A 22414-nucleotide genomic window follows, 5' to 3' on the forward strand; every position below is an offset into this window, starting at 1 on the left:
TATTTTTACTTAATTTTAGGGTTTCGAACGCGAAAAGAAAAAAAGCAACCGTTATAGGATCTCTTTGTTGTCCGTCTGTCTGACTGACTGTCAGTCACCGCCCTTTTTCTCAGAAACGGGTAAAGATATCAAGCTTATATTTCGCATAGATGGGGAGTACCCCAAAAAAAATATTATGGTACTCCCTGTCCCACACAAGTAAATTGGGGCTTATATTTTTTCCAGTTATTTTGATGTGTATCCTTTTTTTTTCTTTGTTGTTTTGTATAAGTATGTGTTTCTTTTCTTTAAATCTGTATTTTTTTGTTGTTGCTGTCTATGTGTCGAAAAAATGTATCTTTATCTTCAAATCACGCCATCTATCGTTTGTTTTTTTTGTGGCTACTGTCTATAGAAGAAATTCCGTCATTGACAATTTTACGTTACGAATTTATTTTTATTTTTACATTTTCGTGGAGAATCAACAGCATTTTGTTAATAAATAATTATTACTTATGAACACATAACAACTTGATGCCATTAACAGAATGAACTAAGTAAACCCAGTAAACCTAACACATACAGAGGAAAAACAAAATCTCTTTCTCTCTCTCTGAAAAACATACTTAATAGCCCAAACTCGATGCTTTTAGCTATTAACATCTTTGAAATAAAATTGAGCCACCACCGTGTTACTGCCCTCATCAGATCCTCACGAGACCATACCTCAACCAGCACCAAGAGACTGTATTTTTGATCCCTAACCTAATGTTCGTGCGTATTGTCATCACTTAGATCCATTCGCTATATTCCTGCTCCTCATCAGACCTTTACGAGACTGTAATATCACGAGAATATTGCACACTATCTAATTTAATTTAATGTATTGAATATACTGGAAGAATTATGCTTCCTCAATTTCAAATCAAATTATGTTGGTGTCATAAAAGTTGAAAAAGTGCAATGACAACCAATGTGCAGTGATTTTGTATCTGTACACGATAAGATCGCGAGCTGTCAGTGCTGCCTAAACCGACGTGACCCTTCTTTGGAGGCCAGCGGCCAACTGAGTCAAACGTCACTTGTGTTTATGATTTTATAACACAGAAAGCCGCCATAGATATTTGTATGAAGATTTGAGGGAAAAAAATTGCTCAAGTTTGGGATTAATTTACACAAAATAAGTGTGTGTTTATTAAAAAACAAGGTATTTAGCGCCTAGTCCAAGCCTTTAACTTTATAATATGATAAAAATCATATGAAAATTCTTAATAATTACGACACAGTTGTTACAATACGGGAGTGTGATTGACTGGTTTTTCTTGATATTCTGAAATTAATTTACAGTTATCCATAATCATTTACTTAAATTCGAATGATTCAGCACCTAGCTAGACTCTTCAACTACCTGTGTGATTTTTTTCAAGGCTGTAGAGCATCATTTACTACATAATTCTATGACAATGCCAACCCTCGATTCCCTATTGCAGACCCTTAAGGTACCTAATTTACTAAAAAACTAATCAAACGAAATAAAAACCGTAACCCACACTATGCATTTTACGTAACTACGTAAGCGCAAATCTTTACCCTTTTTGGGTAGGTATACCGCAGCTGGGTAAAATAAGAATTCAATCGTGCGGCATAAATAATGTAGTCGTATTAAAATCACCGCCCTCACGGAAATGCTTACAGTAGGGAAACTGTGTACAAATATTTGCATACATTTCAATACTTTCTCTAATCCGTTTTCCGATTATCCTTTATGATCCTATCCTAGTTTGTGTGAGCGTTCTTTCCTGAATATGCTAGATTATAGCTGAGTTTACAAAGGTTTGGGAAAAGCAAGTTAGTTTTACTTGGTATAATACAAGATAAATACACTCGCGAGCTAAGGAACACACTCACAAAATAGGGAAGCTTAATGGCACCAAATTTTTCAAACATTTAAAATTTGAAAAAAAGATTAACATTTTTGTGTAATATTCCGATGACCTGTTATAGGTATGTATTTAGAATTTCGAACCCTAGAAACTTAGAACGTTTCATCTAGTGAAGACTATTACCCTTCAAGTGACGTAACACTAAAACGTATTTTCTATTTCCTTAATTTTTCTTATTGAATCGGACCGCTTTCGTTCTCCCACCCTCCGAGACTCCGCTCCGACTCAGTCCGTCAGTCTGTGCCATGCTGCCGTGAAGTGCGGACGTCTGTTATGTACACCGCGAGTAAACACTACGAATTTTATTTCAGTTGGACATTGCCATGAATAAAAAATGTGCCCAGGATTAATTTTATGGTGAAGAAACTTTAAGTGCAGTTTTTTTTTGTGTGATGTGTTAAACGATGCGGTGAAAGTTTTTTTTAAACTTTTGATTGAAATTATTGAAGTTTAGAATGATTGTCTTGTTTCTGATGTTTAATCTATTAATTAAAGGTAAGCAAACCTAAGAATTAATTTTGTATATCATATTATTCGTTGGGATGGGAAAATTGAATTAAGTTTATTAAATTGGCGCCCAACGTGTGTCTGAACCATAACTTCGTCAGTCAATTTTAATTGCTTATAATATTAATTAAAGTAGATAACTGTACGGACTATGATTATTTACTATAAATAGAGCAAAACAGCCGCGTTATCGCTTCTGGGAGTACTGGGCGTCACTGTTGTCAAAGACGGATAAGTTATTCAAATAGATAAAGCTTATGGATTGCCGGAATAGGTACCTACCAACATTTATATTTGTGAGAAACTTGAAGCTTAAACTAACTCGCCAATAGTATTGGGCTACTAATATTGCTTCGTGTAATAATGTTTTGGAGTCGTGATCGTTTGTTTAAAAAAAAAATCCAGCCTGTAAAGCAACCAATGAAAAAAAAAACATCAGTAAATAACTACACGTAAACAATATTTCTTTTTCAATATTTTGCAATTGCACAATAAAGTAGGGTTTTATGAAATAAATGCTTTCGCTTTTTGGTGTCGAAATTAAGGCTTTACTAGCTGAGCCTTGAGTGTTTAGAAACATAAGTAGAAAATAAAAAACCGACTTCAAAAAACCACTAAAATTAGTAAAATGTAAGAAATAATTTAAGGTTTACACCAATTCTATATGACAGTACAATATATATAACAGGAACTATATAGATAGATATAGATAGATATAGATAGATAGATAGACAGGCAATATTATAGATAAGCAGGAACTGTTCTTTTTTAATGTTGGTGCGGTGACCAAGTAATCTGAAGAAATATGGCACCAACTTCAAAAAATAACAGTTCCTGTGTTCCGGGGTGAAACAAAATTCTGAAAAAAATGGGACCACCTTGGAGCTCAACCCAATACATCAATAAAAGAATTGTCAAAATCGGTCCATAAACGGCGGAGTAATCGGTGAACCGGTATACTCATACATAAAAAAGGAGCCCGATGAATTGAGAACCTCCTCCTTTTTTTAAGTCGGTTCTAATTTTTCGACTACTATGCCAAACTTTTCAGTAGCTTGCTTTCAATCTCTTATTGGGTAAACCGATGTGCATAACGGCTTCTCGAAATACACACAAAATATTTAATGCCTAGTTTTGGGTACTTAATAATAAAAAATCAAGGGCCTTACCACAAAAACTTAGACAGTGTCTAACAGATGTTTAGCGCTGTCAAACGCCTTCAAAATCTGTCAAATTTCGTTTTAGACACTAGTTAAACAGTGTTTATAGTTTTTTGTGGTAGCACGGCAAATGTCTAACATTAAACTGCATAAAAGTTTGCATAACTGTTAGGTAAGTAAGTAGGTATTTAATGTCAATGATTTTTTTATTTGATACACTGCCAAAACCAATAATTCCAGAAATACCTTCAGAAAACAATATTATTACTTTAACACAAGAGTAATTTAAAGCAATTTGTTTTCAGCTGCATCTTTTGTCGTCAATCACGAACAAGAGGTTTTATCAAAGTATATAAATTATGCGGTATAAGAAATCGTCTACCACGTGACTCTAACAACTAAAATATAATTGAAATCCTCTTCTTGCACTTTGTTTTAGATAGCACCTACTTAGCACTAAACAGGGATCGCATACATGAGAATATATTATATGACGAGTATTTTATCTTTGTTCTCTAATTACACTCACGGGCAATGAAAAGGTTCCAGGGACATATGGAACGTCTTTTTCATTATCTTAAATTAAAAACTTTCGGTAGCATCGTTTCAAAATGCCTACGTGCCTAAGCTCCAATTTCTCCATAGTCGGTTAGATCGTAACCAGGGAAAGGATGATCAATTATACGTCATCTGCATATTAAATTCTTGACAGATGTGTCAAAAGTCAAGCAATAATCCCTGATTATGCTCTAACCCACTATGGCGAAACTGGAGCTAAATCGTGTACTACAGCCACGTACCTCGGTTAATTAGCGCTGTATCTGATTTCCTCTCGGAAAGATTTGCTACCGCGGCTTATGATAATTACATCCTCTTTTATTCATTATCTCATCAATGAAAGTCATTGAAAATTCGAGTACTTATTCATATTGAAGAGTTTCACTTTCAATTATACCATTATATATTTAATGTTATGGTGGTAGGTGGCGGCTGACTGTTCGATAGCTTTATTCCGATTATAAAACATTGTAAAAAATGTGATTCTAGCGACCGGATGGTACATACGCAAACACAGCCCGTAATAATATACTGCAGGACATAAGCCTCCTCCAAGGCTCGAGAATTGCCATAAACTTAGTTTTTGAACATCACGTACAACATCCTTAGTATATTAAGTATCAGAAACTGAAGTGTCTTTCACGCTTTTTTAAAGCAAATATAGCCAATACCCGATTCTCATCATCAAATATGAAACACATTTTGATATAAAAGCTCTTATAAAGGTTCTTTTCCGGACGTTTCCGTGCTTCGGACGGCACGTTAAAGCCGTGGGTCCCGGTTGCTGTTTCGGCAGCAGTCGTTAAGCCCAGTCTAGCTAAGAGGCCTTTGGGCGGCTTGAAAACATCTGACAGTCGGGTTGCCCACTTGCCCGACAGCTCTCTCAGCACAAGCTTGCTTGTGTTGGGGTCCACCAACCCGCACTTGGCCAGCGTGGTGGACTAGGCCTTTAACCCTTCCTTCATTGGAAGGATACCCGCGTCCCAGCAGTGGGGACGTGATGGGTTGTGATACTTGTGATGTGTTGATATAAAGGCGTATTTTAAGTATTGACGTTACTTGTAAAGTACATCCTGTCACAGAATATGAACCACAACACACAATAACATAATACGATAGAAAAACTTCTTTTTTACTGACCCTAAAACTTCGCGTACGTTTGAGCTGTAAATATAATAATGTTAGTTTTATTACTTCCATCGGTGTAATGTGTTTAATTTCTGTTTTGCTATTCTAAATTAAATCTAAGTATTTTATGATTATGTAAATAATGTTTAAGTTGAACTATTGTTATGTGAATGAGGCTTACAAAAACTACAATAGGATGCCTATGATCCCTATACATGAATTTGTTTCCCACCGTGTTTCTTATAAGCTAGACAATATCTACACCAAGAACTCCATCCCCAAATATTAAAACCCAACATTCTGTGACGCAGGTATATGCAAATTCTCCTCTTCAAATTATCCACCACTTAAACTTACATTCAACTTAGACGAGTGCAAACTTAAGTCTTAAAAGTCAACGCTTGAATTCTGTAACTTAGAGAGTTACTCATGAATAACTGCATACAAGTTTTAATGTAAGCTATACGTGACTGAGGAACTAGCAAGTCAAAAGTTCCAAAGGCTAAACAGGTTTTGCTTACAGTCTTTAGTCTAATGGTGGGTGGAGCGTTTCTGTAATGTTCTTGTAAAGTTTTGGATATCTTAGGCCGACTTCATTGCGGTCTTACTGTAATATAATATGTACTGTTATGTGATGTAATATATGGAAACTTATAGAATTATCTGCAGCTTGACTATAAAAAAACATATTTCCAAGAGAAAAAGTATATTATACGTATGTATATTACATGTATGTTTATAATATATTCTATAAATACAAAAAAAAAATAATGAGTTTATTTAAAAAAATGTTTTACTACTAGGATGCTTTTTTATCTCTGAGTGACAGACTATATTTATTTACCAACATTTAACAGGAACAACCTACACGAAGAAAAGTATTTTTATAATTGTAGCTCGATCAAAGAAAATTAAAAAAAAGTTCGTTTATAAAATAATATATGTTCCTGTTCCTACCTATGTCGCAGGATAGAGTAGAATTCGATGATTATACGAATATATTTGTAGCTTTATTTTGTTTGAACTTGAATATTTTACAAAATTACATCTTACTCAGCAAGGACCAATAGGTTAGACGGTGAATGTAAATGGAAAATTTGAATGCTGAATCTTGGATTTCAATAAAACTTTTAGAGTTGAAAAAAAGTATGACCAGGCCTGGCGCAATATAGCTTATACTAAAGTCTGTTTTTTTTTGTTTTGTTTCTCAGATACTAAATTGCCAGATTCAGAACGGTTCATCAACAGTCGACTGTCCCACCCACATAACGATACGTCACTTAATCGCGCGAAAATCGACTGTTGATGAACCGTCCAGGATCTGTCAATTCAGTATCTGAGATTAAGAATCTATAAACCCTTTTTGTAACAATTCCTGTTGTTCCAGAATCGATACCCTTACGCATACTCCGGGTGTCGGTACCGGCGTACAGGATGCGGGGGCAGCCGGCGCAGCTGCAGTGCGACTACGAGCTGGGCGGCGACGGGCTCTACTCCGTGAAGTGGTACCGCGACGACGAGGAGTTCTACCGGTACTTGCCCAAGTACAACCCGCCGTCGCACGCCTACAAATTGGAGGGGGTCAAAGTTGATGTGAGTGTTTTGGAGCTTGGTCGTCTCCGCTGCACGGGTCTGTTATCGATGTGATAAACGACACTATATCAAGATTCGCTAAAAACAAAGCGCTGTGATTGGTGGAATGCGCATTATACGAGTGTATCGACGTGGATAACGAATCCGTGCCACGGGTTCTGGTTTGTTATAGGGTTACAAAAAGGGTTGAGCAGCCATATGTCACTGTGTCGCGAATACGCAATAAGCAAGCAAAGCGTTGTGATTAGTAGAATGCGCATTAAAATAGTTTATCGACTTGGATAACGGATCCGTGCCATGGGTTCTGCTTAGTTATAGTTATGGAAAAGGGGTGCGCAGCCAAATACGCCACTGCATAAAAAACATACTGAAGCATGGTGAGCAAAGAAAAAGTTCCAGTGACAATAGCAACACTTGCGCATACTCCGGGTGTCGGTACCGCCGTACAGGATGCGCCGGCCTGCCATTGCCTTCCTACATGTCACTGGAATTTAAGCATTGCTCGTGAGTATAGTTAGCTACTCTGGACTTACGCTGAGTTGCAAATGGAACTTAAAGCTAATGTAATCATACTGCCATTGCTTTATCAATATTCGGACAGAAAGCGACAGATATTGATTTAATGCCAACATTAGCTTAAAGTTCTTTTCTGCAACTCGGTCATAGTTAGTTATTGAAAAAGGGAGGGCAGCCAGTGCCCATATGCCACTGCGACTTGAAATCTATTGTGATTTCAATGAATGGATTATATCTCACTCAATGTATTTTATAAACCTAAAGTCCAGACATAGGCATTAGGCATCTTCCGTGATAGGTTACTGCATGAAAACAGAAGACCCATCAACTTATCTGAAAGGCGTCTACAGTACGTTTTTAGTCAAGGTCGCCACTCTAAAACAGGTTCAGTCAATCAATAATTGATTCTTCGACGGATGTGACTGTTTTCACTTCCGCTTACATACTCGTATGTGAAATCTTTATTGCATTGCTCAGTTTTTGGAGATTAGTCCATAAAAGCTACACATATAGCTTTTATAAGTCAGTTGAAAAATTTACAACATTATAAATGAATATAAATTTTATTGACATGTGCAACAGAATTTATCATTATGGTGATTGTGTTCATAATAAAAAAATCGATATGATAAAACTCTTCCTTCCCCATTAACTACTATGTTATGAAAATCCCAAATCGAAGATGGCTGAAATGTCTAATGCACATCCCACATACCCGTTCACGTATATTTCAGAGTAATGTTTCCTATATATCATGGTATCTGACAAATTCAATACACCGAATTCATACGAGTAAATAATACCACTCTTCTTATCCGTCAATAAAACAATACATTAATGTAACAGTATATCAAGATCCGCCTGTTTATTTTATTCACGTCTTGATGTTGTCTGAAAGGTGATATTCCTATGACTTCCTACGGGTATAATATTATGTAGTATAGTTTTTCCCTTTCTTATGCGATTGTGTTCGCTGAATTGATATCAAACGAAGCACAAATATCCTTATAAAAGCAGACTTTCAAAGAAACTTTTATATTGAAGGCTAGGCAGTCTAACTTATAAAAAATAAACCTTTATAAAACATCCAAATCCATTTTATCTAAACCTATAGAAGTAAAATCATTTATATGATAATAGTTATGTTAGAACTTGTTAAAAACTTCACACGGATAATCATTTTATTTTTAAAACTTGTTGTGTAGGTACCTGTTTAACGAAAAAATAGAATAATTTGTAACGTCTCTACATCCAAAGATACCTGTAAGAATCCTCAGATTTACCCCAGAAGATATTCCTTACTTATTTTTGTTTCGTAGTTTCCAAAGATATGGATGCCTGGATGAGTTCTATGATGTCAAGCAGTATTTCATTTTGTAGTCGGCTACAATGTCACCATTTAAGTGTGTTCAACACGTGGTAAAAAATGCGAGTGGCAAAAAATAACTATTTCTGGTATTCTCCGGCTGCGAGCGCAGGTAAAAAATAACAGAACCCACTTGCGGTTGACATGTACGTTCCAGTCGACCTGCGCAGGTACATTTCTATAGACTGCTCCGGTAAACTTACTTACGTACTTGGCTGTACTGTTGGCTCAGCGATCCAAAGTGAGTCTTTGCCTCCGATACAAGACTTGAAGGTCGTGCGGGTTCGCCTTGACCGCGTCACTCCAGGGGTACCTGGGCTGGCCCACCGGTCGACGGCAGGTCGTATGGCCCACATAGGCTCTTTCTGCGCTAAACTATGACTGTATATTCATAATGACATCCAGTACCATTGACAATGGACGCTAATGGCTTATGTGGTCTTCTCGCAGTTGAGCAAGTCTGACGACCGTCGCGTGGTGCTGCAGCAGGTGACGCTCCGGTCCAGTGGCGTATATCGCTGCGAGGTGTCCGCCGAGGCGCCCAGCTTCGCCTCCGCCGCCGGCGAGGGACGCATGGAAGTCGTTTGTGAGTACCTATCTTTATTCTGTTTTGCGTCTCTATTAAGTGCCATCCACCCGTGCCTAATTATCTCAGCATGATAGGTGCCTTTGTCGTTCCGGTTAGACGTAAAGGTTATCGGCGCAGGTTTACCTGTACTGGTTTGCCTGCACAGGACGTGAAGGAGCGTGTAACTTCAGCAAAATTGATTTCCGTCGTTTACACGGCGGCCTGCGCAGGTAAACTGTTACACGCTCCGATTGACCTACACAGGTAGACCGTAAAGTGTATGTTTTCCATTGATTCATTTAATAGAATCACAAGAATATATTTTTCAGTGAGCTTTGTGAAGGGAGGTCAATATACCCAAACATTAAATATTATGGGACAAATTCTAATAAAAATATCTGCCAACTGGTCTATTTCATAGCCCCACTAACTCAAGTTACCAATATGCATTGTTTTTTCGCCATTTATCTATTAATAATTTTGCTATGCAGACCTGCCTCGCGAGGGGCCACGTATCACTGGCAACCAGCAGGAGGGCGGTGGCGACCACTTGTTCCTGAACTGCACCTCGGGCCGCTCCTACCCCGCCGCCGTGCTCAGTTGGGACATCGATGGGGAAAAGGTAAATTTATATACTTACATGTACTTACAATCTTAATTAATCAAAAATGTGTAGGTATTTAGTATTGCTTTAAATCACTGAGGGTTTATATTTATCCTTTAAATGTGTTCTACTACACTACTTATCCAGTGACTTTATTTATGTCGTTGTCGGTCTAACGAGTCTTTGGTATACTTACCTGATAACCATTACCTTCTTGGCTACCACTGTCTTGCTCCAGCCGTCATCTTCTCTCTTTACCAGATATACTGCACCTTGAATTAACCACAATTGAATTAATTAACCAATCAGGTGACAAATCCGGATCTGCTGGTGCCGTACGGCGCGACGGCGCACGCGCACGGGCTGGTGTCCGTGGCGCTGGGGCTGCTGGTGCCGCGCGGGCGCAGCATGCAGGTGCGCTGCACGGCGCGCGTGGCACCCGCGTGGCGCGAGGGCAGCGAGGCCGTCGTGGGCCACGGGCTGCTCGCGCACAGCAAGGAGGCCATGCTCTTAGGTGAGTGAGAGGACGAGTACAACCGTGTCATAATATCCGCTGTAGTGGGAATGGGAATTAAGTTAATATATTTGCTTACATGTGAATAATTTGACTGGATGTATCCTGCTGCATGCGTAACGTTAATATAAATTGTCTCTCACGCCTAGAAAGTAGTAGGTGTAGACTTACCGATTAAGATTAGAAAACACGTTTAAAGATTACGTAGGTTTATAATTATAATAGAACTGAAGTGCTGGATTTGATACTGTTTATCAACATCATTTGTAAGATGATTCGAGCATAACTTATGAAAATGACGGTATCTGTGCGGGGTGCACCTATTCTGGTTGAGGGAAGTACGGCGGGCAGGGATCAGGAATGAAAGACTTCTATTCTGTTCACCAGTCAGGAAGTGAGAGAGCTAGAGCTGTTGCTTGCTTGTTCTTCTTCTTGTTCTTTCTTCGCTGTTTGCTTTTTAACTGAATTTCACTGTTAGAACTGTTTTGTTCTCTGTTTACTATTGTACTGATTGACTGTGAGGCGCGAGCGTCGCCTTTTATACCATTCTCTACGGATGATAGAGTATTCCAGAAAGCTCTAGAAAAGACTTAATGTTCTACTTCTTAGTAGAAACTTCTAGTTCCGTGCTGCCATCTGTTGTTGAATAGATGAACTATATAGTTAGGCTACTTTCTACTAGATGGCGCTAGTTTCCTCACTTCCCGAGAATGTTTTATTTACTATTAAGTGACAGACACAGACATAACTATTTCCTATCTATTCTTGTCCCGAACATTACTCCCGCCGTGCATTGACGCCGTGATCGTCATTGCAGATCTCGGTGAGGGACGTCTGGCTCCGCAGGCTCGGAGGGCAGGATTTCCAGCTCGCTCGTCGCTCCCTGTAGGCTCTATCATTAGTTGTCGACGGCGGCGGCGGCGGGTGCGGTGGCGCGGCGGTTTTCTTCGTCTGTGGCATTTATCTGTTGCTGTATTCTCGTGGGCCACATTGAGGGGGCGCCCTTTGGGTCTGTGTACTTCTCGTGTAGCTGTGCTGCTCACGTTCATCTTCGGTGCCCATCGCCTGTCGTGGACTGTACTATGGTCTTCGATTGAGGCGTCGCGACGGGCGGCGTAACGGCGACATGAACGTGAGGCTTCTGTTTGTTTTGTACACTTGGCGACAGTACTGGTGGCGCGTCCTTCTAAGTTGCTGTGGTGGCGTGTGGGCGCAATGAGTTCACGCGTAGTCAGATTGTTAACTCTATGGTGGCTCTTGTCCACAGTTATCTTGTGCGCTCCGTGCAGAACCCAGCCTAGAGGCATGTGTGAGGCAATGGGTTCATCGTGCTGTCCTTGTCGCACCTCGCTCGCGATGAGAAGATGACAATTGTCTTGACCGATGAGAATCTTTGGTCTTGCTGCTTCGTACTTCAGCTGCTGTGCGATGTCACGCAGATGAACACAATTTCGCAGATCTTCAGATTTCACCGTCTGTGCGGAGAGTCGTATGTTGTCGATGGTCCGCGCCTGGATAGTGTACTGTGCGCGTTCTCCCTGTATTGTAGCTTTGACACGACTAGAATGGCACGCGTTTATCTTGGTGTCGGCGATGGCGGCTATGTTGAGCGGCTCCATGGGGCCCGTGAGGCCCGCCTGTCTTGCCATGGCCGCGTCAATTAGCGTGACGGTAGAGCCATCGTCGAGCAGAGCGTGCGTGTTCACTTCTCCGCCGGTCCGACGATCTTGACAGGTAAGATCTTCAGATACGCATGTGTTTTGCGCGGTGTCCACACAGACGATACTGTTACGCTATTCTTCGTTTCCGGTCCGGTTTCTGTTGATCTTCGAAAGTGCAGCAATCTATGATGGAAATAATTGCAGCCATCTTCTCCGCAGCGGATTCGCTTGCAACTGTGGGTTTTATTCTTGTAGCGAAGGCATCGGAAACATAGTCGCTGCGATTTGGCTATTTCCCATCGCGAGTTCACATCTGTTTCTGCGAACTTCGGGCATTTATTGATGAGATGTCCTTCTGTGGCGCAGTGGCGGCATTTTACTATTTTTTCTATGACTGTGGCCGCTGTGGTGTAAGCTCTCTGCATTCTGTTTTGACTGTGATCTGCGGGTTCTGTCTCTGGCTGTGCGTAGGGCCCGCAGAGGTCGGCTTCTCTCTGTAGAAATCTGGAGAGCTTCAGTAGGTCCGGCTCTTCTGTAGTCTGAGTGGCGGCGTAGTCAAACCATCGGTAGCGTATGGCAGGCGTCAGCTTCTCTATGGTGATCTTGGTGGCCTCCGGGCTGTAGAGGTAGTGTGTGCGGTCGAGCGCCCGCAAACTGGCGACAACGTTGAGCACGCGGCTGGTGAACACGCAGACATCGCGCGGGTTGTCCGTGAGGCGCGGCAGCGCACGCAGGCGGTCGAGTTCGGACATGGCGATGGAGTCGGGGCGGCCGAAGCGAGACTCCAGGGCGCGCATGATGTCTTTGGCGCGTGCGTTCAATATCAGAAGGTTCTCGACTGCTTCCTTGGCTCTTCCTCTCAGGCTTCGTCGTAGTCTTGCCACGTTGTCTGTCTCGGTGAAGCTATCGGCTGTTTCGTAATATGCGGCACGGAATGACAGCCACTCGTGGTGAGAGCCGGCGAAGTACGGTAGCTCCGTGTGGTAGCGTGGCGTAGCTCGTTGTCCGGCCTTCGCGGCGAGTGCTATTGCGGATGCCAGCTCGGAGATGTTGATCTGTTGTGGCTGGCTCGCAGCGGCTGGGACGTCCCGCGGTTGGCTTCTTGACTGTAGGGCTTCATAGTAGGTACCCGCTTGTGGGTACGATGAGTGAAGCGGCAGCACGGCGTCAGTCGGGTAGGCGACCTGGGCAGCGGTGGCGGCGACCTGGGCGGCCGCGGTGGCGACGGGGGCGGCGTGTGCAGGCGCGGCGGCGGTGGCGGCTGCATCGGGGGCGGCCGCGGCGGCGGGGACGGCGTGTGCAGGCGCGGCGGCAGTGGCGGCTGCGACGACGAGGGCGGCCGCCGCGACGACGACAGGGGCGGCAGCAACGGGGGCGACACCGGCGGGGGCGCAGGGCGCGGGCGGCGGAGCTTGTAGCTGTGGTGGCACTCTCCGTTTGTTTCAGCCACTCTTCCACTTTGTTCCAACTTTCAGTCGCGTGTTCCGACTGCTCTTCATCTTCGTCTTCACTACTTTCTGCTTCCAAGACGGCGATGCGTGCGGCGGCGAGCTCGAGTCGTATTCTCAGCATCTCTTCCTTGGCTCGAGCTATTCGCAGCGCACGCGCAGACTTGCTACTCTTCGACTTGCACTTCTTCTGTGACGACGCGGCGGCGGGCTGGGGTTTCTGTGACACGGCAGCAGCGGTGGTGAGAGCTTCTGCTCCGGCCTTCTTCACGGCAGCGGAAGAGGTTTCTGTGGGGGTGGCGGAGACAGAAGCGGCGGCGGCACCAACAGCGGCAGACCCAGCGGCATCGTCGGCGGCCTCGATAGCGGCAGCGACAGCGGCGTCGGCAGCGCCAGCAGCTTCGGCGGCGGCAGCAGCGACGGCGGCGGCTCTCGTGGTGATCGGCATTCTTGATCCGACTTCCTGCAACGACGAAGTATCCGGCTCGAAGGACCAAATGTGCGGGGTGCACCTATTCTGGTTGAGGGAAGTACGGCGGGCAGGGATCAGGAATGAAAGACTTCTATTCTGTTCACCAGTCAGGAAGTGAGAGAGCTAGAGCTGTTGCTTGCTTGTTCTTCTTCTTGTTCTTTCTTCGCTGTTTGCTTTTTAACTGAATTTCACTGTTAGAACTGTTTTGTTCTCTGTTTACTATTGTACTGATTGACTGTGAGGCGCGAGCGTCGCCTTTTATACCATTCTCTACGGATGATAGAGTATTCCAGAAAGCTCTAGAAAAGACTTAATGTTCTACTTCTTAGTAGAAACTTCTAGTTCCGTGCTGCCATCTGTTGTTGAATAGATGAACTATATAGTTAGGCTACTTTCTACTAGATGGCGCTAGTTTCCTCACTTCCCGAGAATGTTTTATTTACTATTAAGTGACAGACACAGACATAACTATTTCCTATCTATTCTTGTCCCGAACAGTATCTTCGTGTACTCTGGAACAGTTAACTTGCTGACAGAATATGCCAGGGTGCAAATGTATACGGACATTAATCTCTAGTGTAAACCCTAGATTATTGTGTTTGCAGTACATACACATTTAGACCTAATCTTAGTTGCATAATAATATCACAGCAATTCACATAAACCATTTCACATAATAAAATAAAGCTTTTCCTTGATTTTTATAATATGTGGGGACATCTCACACACGGCCATCCGACCCCAAGCTAGGCAGAGCCTGTGTTATGGGTATCGGACAGCTGATATATCTACACAAATACATAGATAGATAGATATTAAATATAAATATCAACACCCAAGACCCGAGTACAAATATTTGTCTTTAAACAAATATCTGCCCCAGCCGGGAATCGAACCCGGGACCTTCGGCATAGCAGTCAGGGCCACTAACCACTACGCCATTTGACCGTCTAAATCATTTGCAGTTTTTTGATTACATTTGCAGTTTCATGATAAATGTTTGAAATTATAATCAAAATCCAAGGTTGTGCAAATAATTTTAGCACCAAGAATCAGACCAGTAAATTCACTACGACTTATTACTAAAAAAATACTACCTACTACGTACCTCAACAATATCTCTAAGCTAGTAAAACCTTTTACCAACCGAAAAATAGGAACAAAAGCAGTTAGTAATCTCGATTTAAACACATGAAATAGGAATTATCCCAAACGAGGAGCAAACACGAGCGCTAAGCCACGCAACTCCTCTGGGATCTGGCACTCAATACCCATTTTGCAGCAATAAGAAGTCTTCTGTGAGACCATTGAAAAAAGAACTAAGTAAGGGTGCCTTTCCACCAGCTATGCTGCGATGATGTGAAAGAAATCCGTTCCCACCAGTATTGTAGTCACTATAGGGACCAAAGAACATGTTGAATATCAAATAATCTGATTGAAAAGCAGCTTATAGATGGTATTGTGGTGGCGATAGTAGAAGTGTGACATTCCTATGAGCCCTATGACCAACCCCGTAGGTTCCTTCATTCAGAAGATGTACTTTTTTTTTTCTACGAGTTCCTAATTCTTCGTTTTCTATGAATGTTTTTTTCTTTCAGTTCGCAGCGGCGGCGAGCGGCCGCCAGCGGGTGTGATCCTGTTAGCGGGTTCCGTGCTACTACTTCTCCTTAGAACTTTCCAGACGTGATCGGGGAAGTGATAAATTAGAGATTAAGGAAACGTGATATGTACAAAGTGAGTTGTTCTTTTGTAACCTCGGAATTACGTTAGAATACGTTGGGGGTTTTTTGGGGCATTTAGTGACGGAATAAAGCGAAGGTGTAGAATAGTATTTGTTGATTTGAGAAATGTAATAAAATAATCGCTCTCTATTTCTGAAGACTCACCTTTGCTATATTAACAGTCAAACATTGTAGGTACTTTATACAGCTGTTGCATATCTTTTCATATCATGTTCATGACTTAAAAAAAGACTTAATGTAAGTTAGTGTAAAGGTCATAAATAATTATTAATTACTTTAAATGAGTGTTGTTTTCTACTGATAGGTACTTAGTTAAAGTAATAATTGTACATAATAGTAAAAAAGCCTTCTAGACGTAAATTAATTGTAATATAAAATAAATAGGTGTTATGACAACATAAATGGAATATTGATGACAGTTAAATTTATATTACTACCTATATTTCCATCAATGCCACCTCTATTAATTTACTGAAATAAAAATCTGTCTTTCAAATTGAATTTGTTTTACTTAAAAAAATCTTTCTAAGTTTCTTTCTATTTTCAATCCAGGAAAGTGCTTAACAAGAATGGCTACAATGTTTTTTTTTATTTTCCCTGTCTCGTTTTAAATTCATTAGGCGGCCGATTACAGCTCTTTGTAAAAGTGATAGCAATGTAAGAGCTTTTATCGGAAAATACGGTACCTAGTTTCCTAATGCTATAATTATTATCTCTTGGAGATAAATAATTTAAAAAAGGTACCATGTATTCGATAATTAGGTAAGTTCTATATGGATGGCATTTTCACTCCTCCTAGCTTTCACTTGAGGCTGCCTTTACACCCGTGCTTAGCGGGCTAGCAGAGCGGAGTGTAAGGTAAAACCTAAAATATGAAAATGCATAAATTCTTCGCACATGTAATTTCATTGGACGATTGTATAATTAACTAAATATCCGTCTGTAAACGACCTCTACACATTCACCATTCCATATAACACTTGCTTTAGTTTTAGATCTTTTAAGATCTCGGAATATGTATGTATAGCCAGTAATTGTTTATTTTCGCATTAAACAAAGAGTCGTAGTTATTTGCCGCTGTCACAGACCGGACCCGATATAATATAGAATAGAGCTTGATATAGTACCTAAAACACTTTACATTTTAATGTTGTTGACTGTACATCACATCGCCTCTTTCTCTAGAGTCACCACATCTAAATTAACATTTCAAATGCAATTTGAAATTCAACAGAAAAGGAAAATAATTTATTTCCCGAGAGCCTTAAATACTGTTTTGATTTTCATATTTAATTTTCTCGTTTTATGTAAATAGTTTCACTTGTTGATGTTTCTGTTTTAATGTGTTTCATGGAAGTAGTTTAGAGCATAAATGTTGATAAAGCTAGCTCCATACCAAGTCGTCGCCATCCTCTGTAATGAGTAAGGGCACAGGCACATTAAATGAAAATTCCGTTGCAGAATTGAAGTGTCGGAACGCCAATGCAATTTTGTTGCTCATTTATTTTATACTGTAACTATTATACATAAGGTTCATTAAAATTTAATGTCTGGCGTTACCTACCTGACCACTACTAGATTACAAAATAATGTAGGTACATTCTATGTACCTACATAATTATGTATTAGAACTGAACTAGGGCTTGTCACCGTGGTGACTAAAGGATTAGCCAGTCAGATACGAGTATTTGTCAATCTCTGACTGTCCTGGGTGCGCCGATATACAATAAATGTTCAGGATAAGGCACTCGAGGAGGCTCTTTTCGTGTATCCCCTGTATGTATGTCCTAGTATCCTAGTATCTGCTGAGGTAAACTTCTAACTGCACAGTGAAGTTAGGCGCAGAGAATACGAGCAACGCTTCCTGCGTAACTCGCCCTGAACGTCCTATAGGCCGACCGGTGTGAAGTTGGACCTATTTGTTAGCTCAAGCGCTTTAGAGTTTGGTCACTTTAAAGTTAGATAAGTACTATTAGTTGCGAATTGCGCGTGAATTCAACTTGGCGAAACAATTGTTTTTACCTAGGTCTTTGCTACTCATTATGAATATACCTAAACAAATTTAAGTAATTTTTTACGAAATTTTTCAGCGCATTACAGTCCAACCGTAGAGTCACCTTCAGTTATATCTCGCTAGGCGGTTGGTGGGTTTTTGGGACGACTCATGAAGGCCCGACGAATGACATCATTAAGAGCTGCTTGACCGGCTAGCTGACAGGCGCAGCAATAGAACGAGATGCCGCGGTGGCCAGCTGGTCGACGGGTTTCCCAACTACCTTTCCGCTGAATATAGGTTATGCCGATAGAACTACCACAACATAAGTATAAATAGATTAAAACTACAAGTATTCATAAATAAAACGGAGATAAATAATAGCACTTACTTGAAGGAGAATTGACCTACCAGCTAAAACATTGCCCAACTTCCTCGAGATAAATTATTCTTGTACTGCACACTGCATCACATCCCAAACCGCAACGATTGTGAGAAAGTGATCCGTAGCGCAGCCTCCACAGGGATTCAATTCGCTCAATTGTTAGCACTTCTATTTCAGCCGAAACAGAATCGATGAATCAAGGGTCACGGCCTAATTATTTGGACTCTCTATTAATGTTTCCAATTTGTTATAATGACGAAACTATTATTTTCCAGCATTTGTGGCCAATTTACCGGGTCATTATAGGTGGTCCGCCATGATTCATTGCGCGTATTATCGTTTAACGTTATGGGAATAGATAGGAGGGGATTACTTATTCAGTTGCACAGACCAAAGCGGGAAAGCCGAGGGAATGCACGGTTCCTAAATTAGACGTGCCTACACTTATCTACCAGGAATGCATAGGCCTCCGGCGGTTCACAGTGAATCATCGAATTAGCATAACTCTTGTGAGTGATCGCATGCGGCCAGCTCAGAATCCATTTCCGCACATTTGCGAATACGGAAGCGGTCGGAACGAAGCCGGAAACTGGGCCCACTGTTGCCTGTGTAAGTTCATTGTCTGTCTTAGAAACTCTGTGGCGCTATTGTAGAAATCTAAGTGCGTCTGTGTTTGGTCAGGTACCTAGAGACTATAGGTCCGAACAGAATGGGTTCCTGGCATGTAGATTCCAACTAAAAATAATTTGTAACTGTGGTTAGGAGACCAATTATTAATAAAAAAGAAACAACAAGTCTTTATGCGACTCGTTTAATTAAATGAATAAATAATTAGGTAAGTTTATTAATACAAGAATTGTGTTATTACTAAAGTAACTTATAGAATTGTGTTATAATGTTTCATACAAGATTCATACAAGATAGAATTGTGTTAAATGTTACAATGTTTCCAACAAATTTTAAAATATTCAAGAAGTGAAGTTTTGCAACTTACGCACAAAATAGAAGAAAAACTGAAAATATTTCATTTCATTTATTACCTATTATGCCATAAATTACATGTAACGGTAAGGTGTAACTATTCATATTATAATAATTTTAATAAAAAATCATTCTGGCTATTTAATTTTCCTATAAATGATAAAATATTTTTTGGTACTCTTACCTTTTCTACTTTCTTACCTTTTTTTCTTCAGTATTTAATGTTACGCAAACCATAAAACCAGCATTAAGTCTTAAGACAGACCTGGATTCGGTCATATCTCTTTACAGACAGCGTCACAAACCACTGTTTCTTGAACTTTATGTGGGTCGAATATACCTAGCGGATTCGGGCTTAATGTCATACGTGACGTCATTATTATGGGATTAGACGAGTAAGACACGGGGTGCAGTAAGCCGGGAGATAATAGCGAATCTATTTAGTGACACGGAAATAGATAATGTTATTATAGCGCTTAGATTAACAATATACGGACAAGATGGTGTATCCCATACAAAAGCAAAGCATACAACTGACCGACTTTTGTTTACTATCGAGACGTTTCTTTTGCACTGACACTCCATCTATGTAGTTCGTATTAAAATATCGTTGTTATAGCGTAGCAGCTTGAAAACATCTGACAGTCGGGTTGCCCACTTACCCGACTACTCTCTCAGCACAAGCTTGCTTGTGCTGGAGTCCACCAACCCGCACTAGGCCCGTGGTGGACTAAGCCTAAACCCTTCCTTCATTGGAAGGAGACTAGTGCCCCAGCAGTGGGGACGTGATGGGTCGTGATGATAGCGTAGGTATATATAGGCGGTCTTCCCACTGCTTCGCGTGATGGCAGTGTGAGCACCACCTTACTCATTCATACGTTGCGTTGCGTAAGGTGTATTAAAAGTATATTTAGATGGTGAGGATTTAAAGAGTTTCTTCTTGATTAAGAAATAATGTATATTCCATTATACTCAGGTTAGGGTACAGGTTCTTTAGCCAGGGGTTTCACCGCACCTAGTTTACTAGAATCAACCCTATGTGTAAGTATATCTCCTTAAGGTCTGAACCAATTTTTAGGTTATAGTTATACCTGTTTTATATACAGGCCGAAAGGGGGTGACTCAGGGAGTCATTCTGAACAACAACTGTTCTACGAGTTTTGAAAATTCGCGAAAAAAAATATTCGTTCTCCATAGTTAAAAAAGTTGGAGTCACTTCTTTCGGCTTAGTATACCCTTTTTGCAACACCCCGTATGTTAGATAAAATGCTACCGCGCCCGCGAGTTCAATATGAACAAGCCCTCAATAATAACAGTACAGCTGCCCTTTTTTTCAAAATAGTAGAAGAACCGTCAATGTTTCAGCGCTATTCCATTTACAATTTAATTTTCAAGCTTTCATAGCCGCTCGGATAGTTTACTATGAGAGGATGATAAATTTAATCCATCGTTGGCATACGCGTGTCGATATTGTTTGTAAGCAAATCGGCCGGCAACTGAACGGACAGACGGGCTTGGTCGAACGCGCTAATACGATGTTATGCGGCCTTTTGTGTGTGTGAAAATAAAAAAATATTTAATTCTACCTTACGAGGTGTTTTTCATAAACAACGCGGCAGTGGTATGCATAATCTTCTTTTTGTCGGTGATAAAAACTTGAGCTGGTCTTGCGTTTCGTAAAATGACTAGGTCTGTGTCACTTGATATTTTATTTATATGCCAATAAAACGGAATATATTTTTATTAATTCAAAAGAATCTAAATATCTAAATAACATTTAACACAAAACTTATAACTAGAAAAAATTAAATATGCACTACTAACTAAATTATAACTAAATTATTAAACTCAGTAAATATAAATAAAAACGCTCTAAATTATTGAACTAATAACTTAAGAACTAATAACTGTGCTAAAACTGATCTATTGGGGGCGGTCCGGTATATGACTGGTGCATGTGCCTAAAATGCACGCCGCGTTGTCTCTATGGACGGCAAGGGAGAGCCTTTGTAGGAGGAATGCTCCGGACCGGAAGTCGAGCCCCTTGTCCCTCATTCTCCGTCCTATTTCTCTGTTTTAGCATATTAGGTATATATTTATATTTAAAATACAAATAAACATGATTGAAACCTGTTTAGTCAATATCCTTATCCAAATATGAAATATACTACACACACCTCTATTTTTGTAAACAATAAGTGAAATCATCTTCGTAAAAACAAACGTTGGATGTCACATATAAATATTATATCTAGAGGTATGTAGATCCGCAACATCGATTGTTGGGCCAATATTTACATTCTTCTCGTGAAGTTTCAATCTTGCTCACATCAACATGTCGCAGCCGTGCAATTTGATGTCGAATCGTCAGCTTTCGGCTTCGAACCTGCGACGTTTTGGCTCGGAGAACATTGCTAAAAGGAAAAGTGCCTGAATTTGTCATTTTTTAAATTATTTTCAGCCATTTATTGTTTTATTTGTAAACAAAAAAATAATTTAGGAGAGGAATAAAATTAATGTAATTCCTCTTTCTGTTTCTTCTTATCCTTTAGCATGACGTACCACTAGGCATATTACCAAATAAAATATAGTGGGTAAATTTTGTTACCAAGGTAAATTTTGTTCAAATAATTTAAAAAAATGGGGCCATTTGATGTCGGCGTTTTGAAAATGGATCTTTTTCATTGTTCGCAAGTGTATATTTCCATTTCTCCCGTGACCCGTGCGCTACCTTCCGTCTTCAAAGCTAAAGTGACTAAACATGTCTAGCGGTGTCAAGCGCTATTTACATTATTTTCACGTACTTTGCCACTACCGCTGGCCTGAATCGTGTTTCGATAGTCAAATAGGATTCCGCAATATGTCTTCAACGAATACTATTCAAATGTTCAACCCGAAGTTTTAAGGTGACTTTTAGGATCATTGTAACTGTAACATCCTACAAAAAAGTGCTATATCTAGTGTTTTGTTTTAGAAAGAAGAATGGCGAAACCTGACCCGCTTTGCATAAGTTAACAGCCACTCACCAAACCTATTTTAAGTTATTGATAAAAATGTCTATTATCGAGGAAAAATATTTTAAAAAATCTAAACCATGGGGTTCTTGAGATATTAGGGTTCAAAAGTAAATTAATTAAATATATTTTTTTCGTTAATTTTTTATTTATTTTTATTTATTTATTTATTCATCATCACACTACATAGCATTACAGTTATAAAGAAAAACCTTAGCGCTACATAGAGGCACAATAATAATAATACTTATTTAGTTATATAATAATAATTTATCCATCAGA

At 40.3% G+C, this 22414-nt stretch overlaps 1 protein-coding gene across 1 annotated transcript; it reads left to right on the top strand.

The window, feature by feature from the left end:
- The first annotated feature begins 2151 nt into the window (after nt 1-2151).
- On the top strand, nt 2152-16248 carry LOC105395160. The gene is made up of 6 exons (XM_038122409.2): nt 2152-2417; nt 6663-6868; nt 9201-9336; nt 9810-9940; nt 10232-10436; nt 15616-16248. Exons 1-6 carry the CDS (start codon nt 2378-2380, stop codon nt 15702-15704), a joined length of 807 nt encoding a protein of 268 aa, XP_037978337.2. The 5' UTR covers nt 2152-2377; the 3' UTR covers nt 15705-16248.
- The last annotated feature ends 6166 nt before the right edge of the window (nt 16249-22414 follow it).

The sequence above is a fragment of the Plutella xylostella genome, chromosome 22 (assembly GCF_932276165.1).
Source record: "Plutella xylostella chromosome 22, ilPluXylo3.1, whole genome shotgun sequence".
Lineage (NCBI taxonomy): Eukaryota > Metazoa > Arthropoda > Insecta > Lepidoptera > Plutellidae > Plutella > Plutella xylostella.

What these genes read in the sequence shown, in the direction of transcription:
- LOC105395160 (XM_038122409.2), top strand. Translation starts at nt 2,378, where the DNA reads ATGATTGTCTTGTTTCTGATGTTTAATCTATTAATTAAAG. An exon ending in GTTTAATCTATTAATTAAAG is followed by an intron (nt 2,418 to 6,662) that starts GTAAGCAAACCT and finishes CTGTTGTTCCAG; the next exon opens with AATCGATACCCTTACGCATA. An exon ending in GGGACATCGATGGGGAAAAG is followed by an intron (nt 9,941 to 10,231) that starts GTAAATTTATAT and finishes TTAACCAATCAG; the next exon opens with GTGACAAATCCGGATCTGCT.